Source organism: Magnolia sinica, chromosome 16 (assembly GCF_029962835.1).
Source record: "Magnolia sinica isolate HGM2019 chromosome 16, MsV1, whole genome shotgun sequence".
NCBI lineage: Eukaryota > Viridiplantae > Streptophyta > Magnoliopsida > Magnoliales > Magnoliaceae > Magnolia > Magnolia sinica.
In genome coordinates this window covers 41,155,137-41,167,576 of record NC_080588.1, presented here as the reverse complement: position 1 = coordinate 41,167,576, position 12,440 = coordinate 41,155,137, and the positions used below count along the sequence as shown (strand labels likewise).

The 12,440-nt window shown below is 36.9% G+C and overlaps 1 protein-coding gene across 1 annotated transcript in view; it reads right to left on the bottom strand.

The window, feature by feature from the left end:
- Positions 1-12,440, bottom strand: part of LOC131228811 (glutamine synthetase leaf isozyme, chloroplastic-like) — a 37,269-nt gene that overhangs the window by 21,726 nt on the left and 3,103 nt on the right. The window contains exons 2-3 of the mRNA XM_058224670.1: positions 8,248-8,385; positions 8,123-8,181 (exon numbers count right to left, since the gene is read on the bottom strand). Coding sequence (XP_058080653.1) covers positions 8,123-8,181; positions 8,248-8,385 — 197 coding nt within the window. The remainder of the gene's footprint in view (positions 1-8,122; positions 8,182-8,247; positions 8,386-12,440) is intronic.

Below are 12,440 nucleotides of genomic sequence, written 5' to 3'. Positions count from 1 at the left end.
ATTTATATCGATTGAGCAAACGAGAACTTGTAAGAGGTTTACCCAAACTTCAGAAATTAGATAAAATATGTGGTGAGTGCCAGATAGGCAAACAAATAAAGAACTCATGCAAAAAGGTGAATTCAAATACCACATCTAGACCACTCGAACTTCTCCACATGGATCGGTAGGACCTACCGAGACGGAAAGTCGTGGTGGGAAAAAGTATATCTTGGTAATAGTTGATGACTTTACCGATTCACTTGGGTAGTCTTCTTAAGGGACAAATCAAACCCTTGAAGAAGTAAGAAAAGTTCTCAAAAGGATTCAAACTAAAAATCTTCTCAAATCGTAAAATTCGTAGTGATCATGGATCGAATTTGAGAATAGCAATTTTGAGAAGTTCTGCACGACCAAGGAATATTACATGAATTCTCTGCTCCCAAAACTCCACAACAAAATGGAATTGTAGAAAGGAAGAATAGGGTGCTTCAAGAAATGGCTAATGTTATGTTGAATAGCATGAAGCTCTCTAAAAATCTTTGGGTTGAAGCAGTCAACACAGCTTGCTATATTATTAACCGAGTCTACATTAGAAAAGATAATAATAAAACGGCTTATGAATTGTGGTTCAATAAAAAGCCTACTGTTAAATACTTTCGAGTTTTTGGCAGCAAGTGCTATATTTTACGTGATCGTGAAAATTTGGGAAAGTTTGATACGAAGAGTGATGAAGGTATTTTTCTAGGATATTCTTTAAACAGTCGAGCTTATAGGGTCCTGAACAAAAGGACTGGTGTGATTCAAGAATCCATTAATGTTGTCATTGATGATCATTTAAACACACAAACTTCTAATTCAGATAATGATGAAGTACTAATCATTGATAAACCTGATACTTCATCGAATCAAACTAATTCTGAGTTGAGGACTGTTAAAGATCATCCAACCACACAAATTCTTGGAAACCCTCTCACCGGTGTTCACACCCGTAGACAACTTGAGGATATATGTAATTATGTATGTTTTACATCCCAAATTGAACCATCAAACGTAAAAGAAGCTCTTGCTGATGAAAACTGGATTGTTACGATGCAAGATGAACTCAACCAATTTATAAGAAATGATGTTTGGTATCTCGTACCAAGACCTAAAGATAAACACATCATTAGAACAAAATGGATATTCAAAAATAAGTCTGACGAATGTGGAAATATAATTAGAAACAAGGCTAGACTAGTGGTACAAGGTTATACTCAAATTGAAGGAATTGATTTCGATGAAACCTTTGCACCAGTAGCACGTCTTGAATCTATCAGACTATTTATATCCATTGCATGTTTTAAAAAGATAAAGATCTATCAGATAGATGTGAAAAGTGCTTTTCTAAATGGCGATTTACATGAAGAAGTCTATGTTGAACAACCAATGGGATTTGAAGATTCCAAAAATACTGATCATGTATATCGGCTTAAAAAGGCACTTTATGGATTAAAACAAGCACCTAGGGCATGGTATGAGAAACTAACGAAATTTCTTTTAACTCATAATTTTCAAATGGGATCTGTTGATAAAACTCTGTTTGTTAAAAAACATAATGATCATATCTTAATGGTACAGATTTATGTTGATGATATCATTTATGGATCAACTTGTACTAACTACTGAGTTTGCAGATTTGATGAAATCACAGTTTGAAATGAGCATGGTTGGGGAATTGACTTATTTCCTTGGATTGCAAGTAAAGCAACAACCTGAAGGAATATTCATTTCTCAATCTAAGTATGCCTTGAATCTAATCAAGAGATTTGGATTTGAGAATGGCAAGAATTTCGATACTCCTATGAGTACTACCCTGAAACTATCAAAAGACTCTAATGGTAAAAATGTTGACTCAAAACTTTATCGGAGTATGATTGGTAGTTTGTTATATTTAACTGCTAGTAGACCTGATATTTCTCTAAGTGTTGGTATTTGCGCAAGATATCAATCTGATCCAAAAGAATCTCACTTGATTGCTGTCAAGCGAATTATTAGATATGTCGCAAGTACTGTAAATCTCGATCTCTGGTATCCTCATGAAACCAATGTTCAATTAGCTGGGTACTCGGATGCTGACTGGGCTGGTAATCTAGATGATAGAAAATCAACCAGTGGTGGTTGTTTTTACATTGGAAATTGTCTAGTTTCCTGGTTTAGTAAGAAACAAAATTCTATATCACTTTCAACAGCTGAAGCTGAGTATATCGCAGCCGGTAATGCATGTACACAGCTTGTTTGGATGCAACGAATGCTAAGTGATTATGGAATTAAACAGGATTCTATGTTATTACACTGTGATAATTCCAGTGCGATAAATATTTCAAAAAATCCTATTCAGCATTCTCGTACTAAGCACATTGACATTAGATTTCATTATATAAGGGAATTAGTAGAAGAAAAAGTTATATCTCTAGAATATATTCCTACTGAAGATCAACGTGCTGATATTTTCACAAAACCTCTCGATAAAAGTAGGTTCAAAAAGATGAAATTTGATCTTGGCATGTGCATTTTAAATTGATAATTTATGCCTTCTTGTATAATATTGTATATATTTGCTAGATTAAATTCCAATTTTTGTTTAAATTGCAAGAAAATTGAATTTTTGGGGTTTGTACGACCAGTCGTGAGTATACACGACCAGTCGTATTACGACCGGTCGTAGATACCCACGACTAGTCGTGGAACACGGGTTTCACTTAAATTGGGGCTTTTTCTCTTTCTTCCTCATTTCTTCTTTCTTCTCCTTGGAGCCGAACTTCGACTCGTCGAACCCATCTTTCAAATCCTTCAAGGTTAGTGCTCCAAATCCTCTTTTTCTTGCATATTTGTGTCAAGATTGTTTCCTTTTCTCTCTTGAAGCTTTCTATTTTGAAATTCATTGAGATTTGGGGTTTGGATTTTGAAAAATCTGTTTTAAGAAAACCCACTTCTCAATCCTTTGCAACTTCCTATTTTCTTGAAATCCTTGTTGCAAATGGCTTCTAGAGGTAGAAAAACTACTTCCCGTGGTCCATCTTCTTCCTCCAGATCGACCGCTATCTCTAAACGTCATCTTCTTGTTCCTGATGATGATCCATCATATGTCAGGGACATTAGATCTCGTAATGTTATCGTTGAACATCCTGTAGATGTTAATCATATTGCACCGTTTGATATCCTTCCTATACTTGAAGCTGTAGGTTGGGTTAACTTATTGCATTGGGGTGGGCCTGCATACCGGTCCATTGCCCAATTCATGTTTACATGTATCAGTGCATTTTCACAGGATAATTTAACTTTTCAAATTTCTACAAGAGAAGGGCCTTTTGACGTTGATCGTCATTTAATTTCAGCCCTTATGGAAATTCCTGTGAATGATGAGGGTATTCCAATTCATAACTTAACTGATAAACCCTCAATGGCTGAAAAACGCATGCTAACTAGAGACTTGTGCAACATGGATGTTCAATGGACTCAAAAAGGGAATGCGCTCCCCGCAAGGTATTTGTTATCCAAATACAGAATTCTTCACAGAATCTTTGTGTCTAATCTGTATCCTCGATCGGGTAATAAATCTGATTTAACTTCGTTTATGGTTCGTGTTATCCATGCTATCTCCAATGGTACTCAGATTTGTTTGCCATCCTTAATTTGTCATTTCATTATTCAGTTTCGACTCCATCCTGGTCATAGTGACATTCCTTTTGCCTATTTAATGACCGTATTGGCTACTCATATGTTAGTCGATATGCCCGTTGATGAGGCACCTATCCATCATCTGATCTTCAACAATACTAATATCAATAAGATGAAGTTGGATCTGCTTCCTGAACAAGGTGGTGGTGTTGGTGGTGGTCCTGAAGAAGCTGGTGTTGATATTAATATGGATGACATTTTTGAGGAACTGGATTCTGACTCAGCTAATGATCCAGATTTTGTACCATTTGATGTTGATGCACGTCTGAGTGCATTAGAGGGTAAAATTGAGAATATTAATGTTAAGTTGGAAAACATGTCCATTGCTCATGATTTGCAATTCAAGTACATGCGCAAATATCTTAGGCGCTTGAACAAAGGCATGCACCAACTTGACCCTTCTATTCCTGCTCCTTCATCAAGTTCTAGTTCTGACTAGTTTTTATGAGACTTTTTGGTCTGTAATAACTTTATTACTTAGCACTTGTTTGCTTGGGTATGAGTTGGATTCTATTTATGTTTTATGCTGAATATTTGTTCTTGATGTAATGCAGGATATATGTGATGCTATCTTGAGTTCCTCTTACTCTCTTACTTCCTCATGTTTCCTCTCATGACTTCCTTTCTTTAGTTCTCCTTTGTCATATTGTGACAAAAAGGGGGAGAATGGTTTGTTCTTAATGTGATTGTGAGGGGAGTAGCAGTGGTTATGTTACCCAGGGGGAGTTAGGGGGAGTATATGTTTGATCTTGTTGAATGAAGCTGGTTGAATGTTGAAACTAGTTGAATGTTAAATGTTGAATATTGATTTGCATGTATTAACCAGTTATTTTACTTTTGTTTGGCTATGTGTTTTGTCACTAATTTGACAAAGGGGGAGATTGTAAGTGCTATAGTTTATATCCCTGTTTGTTGTCAAATTTATGGTGCCAAAATCACTGTTATGTTATATATAACCTGCTTAAGTGAAGCTCTCTCAAGGATGAACATTCATGACTCCATGACCAAGCTAAGCTCACAACAAGCAAAGCTCACAAGACAAGACTCAAGCTGCAAGACTTCAAGAAGAGTTCAAAGCAGTTAATACACTTTCAAGATTGAGCTACATCAAGGTTTGATCTACATCAAGATTACAAGGCTCATACTTCAAGGTCACTTGTTCCTAATGTTTCAATGTCCATACTTCATGATTGAGGTTTGATTGACCATAGGTTGACCGTAAAAGTAGGTCATTTTGGATACATAAACCGAATGTTTATTTTACATGTGATTGGTCTGTTCTTCGACTAGTCCTAGGCCTTCTTCGACTAGTCCTAGACTTGCTTCGACCAGTCTAAGATATTCCTCGACCAGTCGTAAGTTTGTTACATATTCCGGATAAAATCTATTAGCTTTCGACTAGTCCAGGAATCTGTTCGACCAGTCGTAGGAACAGTGTCGACTGATCTTCGACCAGTCGTACAACCTTTGACTCGAAGTCCAGCGAAGGTTTACAGGACCTACGACCAGTCGAAGGAAACCTACGACCAGTCATAGGAGACCTACGACCAGTCGTAGAATGGTCAAAGCTTATCCCGCCTAATCTTTTAAATATCTGTTATGGCTTCGACTAGTCGAAGAGCACTCTAGACCAGTCGAAGACCCGATCTTCTCACCTATAAATAGTGCACGAATTTCAGAAGAAATCATCGAATTAATTAAAGTATCCAAGCCAATCCTCATCGAACTTCTGAGAGATAATTCTGTGCTCCATCTAAGCTAAGTGTGCTTATTTAATATTCTTCTTTCCTTAGCTTTATTTTAATTGATTTTGTTTTTTCTATTCCAATCTGATTTGATAAAGAGGAATTATTATTCCCTTTCTTTGGAATCAAAATCAATTAAGGCAAGCCCTATTTGGTTTAATTTAAAATCTATTAGAATTAGAACCATTGTAATCGAGTACTGGACATTGAACTTGGACATTCAATCATCTACTTTGATTTGGTTCTACCGGGCTGCTACAACGAAGGAGATATTCAGGTATTTTACATATTGTAAATTCCTTTCTATTATTTTGGTTTCTTTCAAGATTTGCCAGAAAAATCTTGTTATATTGGTTATCTGAGGAAAGCTAGGAAAACTCAGAAGTGGGGTTTTTTAATTGTGTAAACCCACGGACAAAGACACAATTGTAAGGGTTTTGGGTGAACCTGGGAAAACCTATTTTTAGTGAACGCTAATATCCCCTGTGTGAGGATATTAGGAGTGGAGTAGCATTTTGTGTGGCTGTTGTTTAACAGTTGGTGAACACACAGGCGAACCACTATAAACCCTTGTGTTGTGGTTGATTATTTTATTCTTCTAATTCTTTATTCTTGTGTGGGATGTATGTATGGTGGTGAATGCTGTAATCATTTAATTCAAGCTTTGTGGGAATGTTGTAATAATTTAGAATTTATTTTCTGCTATTCCTTTATCAGCTTGATATTTTAATTTCATTTAAAAGTTGTTCCAGCAAGGTTGCCCTGCCATTTTTATGGTGTATGGCTGTCCCTAGAACAATACATTTTTAATTACAAGTTATTTCAATTCAGTTTGTATTTCGTTTTATATTCCTCTTCGATTTGAGACTTGATACAAAGACCTTTCTAGAAATAAGGTTGTCCTACCATAAACTCTGTTTTTGGTGTAAGGTTGTCCTTAGAACAACGTTTGTATCAACCTCTCAAGATCTGAATTTTGAGGTTATTTTAATTTACTGCATTGTGATTTACTTTGGCTATCATATTCTTTATTATTCCGCTGTTATAAGTTTTTATTTGGCATTGTCCTATTCACCCCCCCCCCCTCTAGGACATATAGCTTGGCCTTTTCAGATACCAAACTCTGAAATTCGTGCTCTATTTATAAGTGTAGAAATCGCACTCTCGACAAGTCCTGAGGTCGGCACGGCTGGTCGAAGGACCAACAAACTTTTAAAAATTTGGGCGCGATAAGATAAGACTGTTGTACAATTGGTCGAAGGACCTGCTCGACCGGTCGAGTGGCCTTCACGACTGGTTAAGTCCTGTCCACGACTGGTCGTGTGGAACCGAATTTAGTTGTTGGACTTTGAGTCAAGCCTGCAGGGCTGGTCGAGCACAGGTCGAGCACTGTTCATATGACCGGTCGAGTAGTCTATAGGACTGGCCAAGGCTTTACCAAAAATTCCTGAAAATAAGTAACAAACTTAGGACTGGTAGAGGAAATCTTGGACTAGTTGAACCAGTGCTAGGACTAGTCGAACTTAGTCCAGGACTAGTCGAGAAACAGTCTATGCACTTATAAAGTGACCCAATTTAAATTATGTATTCAAAATAACCCACCCTGTGGTCAATCTAGGGTCATTCATACCTTATACATGATGTATGAACATTGAATCTTCTTTTGCTTCAGTTGATAGTTGAACTTTGAAGTTCATGAAGCTTGATATCTTGTCATATGATGAAGCTTGAACTTGAGACTTCTGAAGCTTGAATTTGACTAACATTGAAGCTTGAGCTTGAGATTCAAAGCATAGGAACTTTGTCTTAACTTGGATGAAGCTTTGAAAACTTGAACTATTGAAGCTTAAAAGATTGAATTCACATTTAATGTTGTACTTGAACATGAACATGTAATCTTGCATTTGAAGTTCTTGAAGTAAAGACTTTTGTCCTTATTCATGAGATGCACTATCTTGTATATGTAGATGCGCTACACAAGACATAAATTCCAAGAGGTTTGGGCACTACATAATTTGACAATCATTGGAGCTAGATACCATAGCACTTATAATCTCCCCCTTTGTCAATTTTGTGACAAAACACACTTCATAATAACATAAGCATTATACGCACAAAGAATCATGCACCAGTTATCAATATAAACCAGTTACAACCTGGTTAAAGAATCATTAAAGAATCATGCACCAGTTATAAATAGGTCATTAAAGGAATCATGCACTAGTTATAAACAGGTCAAAACTCCCCCTTACTTACTCCCCCTTACAAAAAGAAGGTTACCTACCTATCCACAATCTACATGCCATATATCACAAGCATGACAAAAATTATCCCCCTTCTTGTCACAATATGATAAAGGAAGAAACCAATAAATGGAACATGACATAGATAAACAAGGAAGAATAAGAAGAGTAATAAGGAATAAATGATCAAGATAGGAAAGATATGAAATCCATGAGCAAGCATTGTTAAGCATGATCAACCAAGGTCAACCCAGAAAACAAAAGAAATCCAAGTATCATTAAAGTTATTACAAACTGCATGAGAAAATACTAATTAGAACCCAAAGAAGGAGCAAGTATGGTAGGATTAAGTTGATGAAGTCCCTTGTTAAGGTACTTAAGATATTTACGCATATATTTGAACTACAAATCATGGGACACATTCATGTTTTCTACCTTCTCCTCAAGCGACGACAACTGCACATCAAAGTCAGATGGCTGGTAATCAGGATCATCTGCCGAATTGGATTTGAACTCATTAAAAATATCATTCATGTTAATGTCATCTAGAGGTAAATCACCTTCCTCTTCATTTACTGTATCAGCTCCACCAACACCCACATTGACTTGACCTGCAGCTAACCTCAGATTCGTTTTGTTTATATTGGAGTTATTGAAGATTAAGTGTTGAATGGAAGCTTCTCCAACAGGTATAGCCACTAAAATATGGGTAGCTAACATAGTTATAAGATAGGCGAAGGGAATGTCACCGTGTCTTGGGTAGAGACGGAACTGAATGATGCAATGACAAATCAAGGAAGGAAGACATACAAAGGTACCAGAGATGATGGAATGAAGAATCCGAAACCATGAAAGTAGTGAGTTCGGTTTTATTACCAGAACGAGGATAGACATTCGAAATGAATATCCTATGAAGCACTCTGTATCTGGGTAACAAATACTTTGAGGCAAGCGTATTTCTAGATGTATTCCATTCCGCATCTATATTGCATAAAGCTTAGTAAGCATACACTCCTCAGATTCAGATGGTTTAGCCACTAGAGTGCTAATGGGAATACCTTCATCATTGACAGGTATGTCCATTAGACCAGAGATCAGATGTCGGTCATTTTCAACTGGACCTTCTCTAGTCTCAATAATAACATCAGATTATCAGTAGAGAAATTAGTAATACAAGCATACATAGCTTCGCAATGGACCGGTATTGTGGCCTTCCCCAATGTAGAATGTTATCCCATCCTACAGATTGGAGGAGAGTAAGGATATCAAACAGAGCTAGATGTTCAACATGAACATGTCATTCAACTATAACATTGCCCAACCTAATATCCCGCACATAAGATGGATCATCTTCGGGTGACCGAAGGTGGCGCACTGTAATAGGAGTCGACCTAGAAGTTGAAGGACTACGAGTACTTTTCTTTTTTGCTCTACCTTTCATTTGCAGCAAAGAAATCAAAGAACAAAGAGATTGCAAAAGAAGTAGAGTATGTTTTCACTAGATTAGATTTTTGAGAAGAAAACCCCAAAAATCACTATGAATCAAGAAATAAATCACACCAATGATGAAAAAGGAGTGCTGAGAACTTGAATCTACAAGAAAAACATAAATAAAGCACTAACCTTGAAGAACTAGGAGATGGGTTTGACCGGTCCACCTAGGACCCGGTGGAGAAGAAATCCAAAATGAAAAAAAATGGATTTTTTCCCCCAAATAAAGAACCAACCCACGCTACACGAATGGTTGAGTACATGCTCGACCAGTCGTGCCACGACTAGTCGAGTATCACTCGACTGGTCGTGCATAGCCCAAAATATGCAACATTTATAAAATTTTAAAATTTAAATATTTAAACTAACAAATATATACCTTATGATACAGAAATATGTAATTTATCAATTCAAATTGCATATACTAAGATCAAATTTCAATTTAGCAAACTTGCTTTTATTGAGCGGTTTTGTGAATATGTCAGCAAGTTAAGACTTAGTCGGAATATATTCCAAAGAAATTGTCTTTTCTTCCACTAATTCATTAATGTAGTGATATTGAATGTTAATGTATATGGTTCATGAATGCTGAATTAGATTTTTAGATATATTAATAGCATTGGAATTATCACAATATAGAACCATAGAATCTTGTGCAATTCCGTAATCGCTTAACATTCTTTTCATCCATACAAGTTGAGTACATGCATTACCCACCGCAATGTATTCAGCCTCAGCAGTTGAGAGTGATACGAAACTTTATTTCTTACTTTACTAAGAAACTAAACAATTCCCTACATAGAAATAACCACCACTGGTTGATTTTCAATCATCAATGTTACCAGCCTAATCAGCATTTATGTAACCAGCTAATTGAACACTAGTATCATGTGGATACCAAAGACCCAGATTTGATGAACTTGCAACATATCGCACAATCCTCTTAACAGCAGTTAAATGTGACTCTTTAGGATCAGAATGATATCTAGCGTAAATTCCTACGCTAAATGCAATATTAGGTCAGCTCACAGTTAAATACAACAAACTACCTATAATATTGCGATACAATTTAGGATCCACTCTCTTACCTGTAGAGTCATTTGAGAGTTTTAAAGTAGTACTCATTGGAGTATCAAAATTTTACCCATTCTCAAATTTGAACTTTTTAACTAAGTTCAGAGCATATTTGGTTTGAGAGATAAAGAAACCATCAGGTTGTTGTTTAACTTGCAACCCTAGAAAATGAAAGTGCCTTGATTTATCAATTAACGTGAGTGTTGAGTCAGTCAGACTGCAGAGCCGCTTAGGAAGATCAATTCAAAGCGTCTGCCTCAACTAGATGTGTGTAAGCTCGCCACAGGTAAATCTAAGCCTCACATCCCATATCCCAAAACACCAGGTAAATAACACCCTTAAAAACAAGTTAGAACTTTATAGGGTTTATAAGTGAGAAAACTTTTTTGAAAATAGAAAATCTCTAAGTTTTTCTTGCTTTGTCGATTTTATTGATACACGTCTTAATAGAATCGACCTGCTCTGTCGATGTCCTCGATGCTTAAACAATATCATCGAAATGAGGACAAAAGTGTCCAGTAACCACATATATCTTTGGAATGATTTATCGACATATCGATCTACCCATCGATATCATCGATATTTAAATCTTGAGTCTATCGAAAGTGACTCGTTAATATTGATAGAAAGATCTTTAGCGCCCTTGTTTTTACTCAAGAAAATCACATGTGTATCGATATATCGAAGCCTTTCTCGATACCATCGAAGTTCAAATCTCGATGATATCGGAGGGCTCTCGATATTATCGGTCATGAGCGCCTAGTCTTCCAGAAAAATATTTTAAGATGTTTATCTATGATCGGGGGTCCCTCGATAGAATCAGTATTCAAATATCGATGATATCAGTACTGTTTTGATGACATCGAACATGGACGAAAACTATCCAGCAAGCTTAAACGAAAATCCTCTGGATTTATCGATGCATCGACACTCTATTGATATCATCGACATTCAAATTCTAATGATCTCAAAGGTCCCTCGATCATTCTTGTAAACCTGAAAGATTTCAAAGCAAGTCTCTCTCTCATTTTTCAAATGTCGAGGAATTGAACCTTGCATCGATGGATTCGAAGTTTGAAATTCGATGACATCGATACGAGTCTCGATTCCCTCGACCAGCTGGCAATTGGTTTCAAAAGCGTATGATATTTGAGTTTGTATCATCGAGCGGCCACTCGATGCTATCGAGAGTATAAGCTCGATAATATCAACCTGCTCGATGATATCGAACTCTGTCATAATTGTGACCATTTTATATCCGTTGGAACCTTTTTCCTATATAAAGAGAGCTTGTCTTTTGTTGCTGGGAGAGAGAAAGAAGAGAGTGCTTTTGAGTGTTTTACCTTAGATCATATACCCAAAGCCCTTTCTCTAAAGGGAGTTCATCCTTCAATCCACCCTCATCATTGATATTCAATAGAGTGGATTGGGGAATGAACTTCCGCATTCAAGGATTCTCCAGCCACTACCTTAATGGAAAATCATTAAGCTAGGATGCCTTGAATGCATAGATGATTAGAATCGCTCTATCATCCTCATAGGAAAATATTTAGAGAGTAGAATTTCATCATAACCTTAACCCAACCCGTCGCCATATATTGGTACATCATTTGAGTTGCCGATCAAGGAAGCAGAAGACTCTTCATCAACAAAAGAGGAGATCTTCATCAACGAGCTGAATGGGACTCATCCACTTATCTGTAGGTAACTAGAGTCCAGAGGACCCTTTGATCATTCCTCTATAGGATTGGGTCTAAGGTGTTTCTCACCCTTGTAAGTCCTCTAGGAGGCCTCTGGTGAGAGTCTACATAGTGGGTGCGTTGTGTGGACCCTTGCTCTATGGAGAGCATAAACATCTGGTTAGGGGTGAACTAGTTAAAACCTTGGGTTTGAGGAAAATCGTGTAAAACCCCTGATAGGGTCTTATGGAAGATCCTTGGCTAGTGTGCCTAAAAGTGGGTGCGTCGTATTAACCCTTGCTCGTGAGAGCATAAACAGTCAGCCTCAGTGTAGGTTGTAAAGGTTGAAGGTGAACCTGATTTAAAACCTTAAGTTTGAGGTGAACCGCTGTGAAACCTCCTTAGTGAAATCCTATACACTCAAGGGTTGAGTGCGGTTACCAGGAGTGGAGTAGACAAGTAGTCGAACCACTATAAAAATGACCGTGTTTGAGATTGTTATTCTTTGG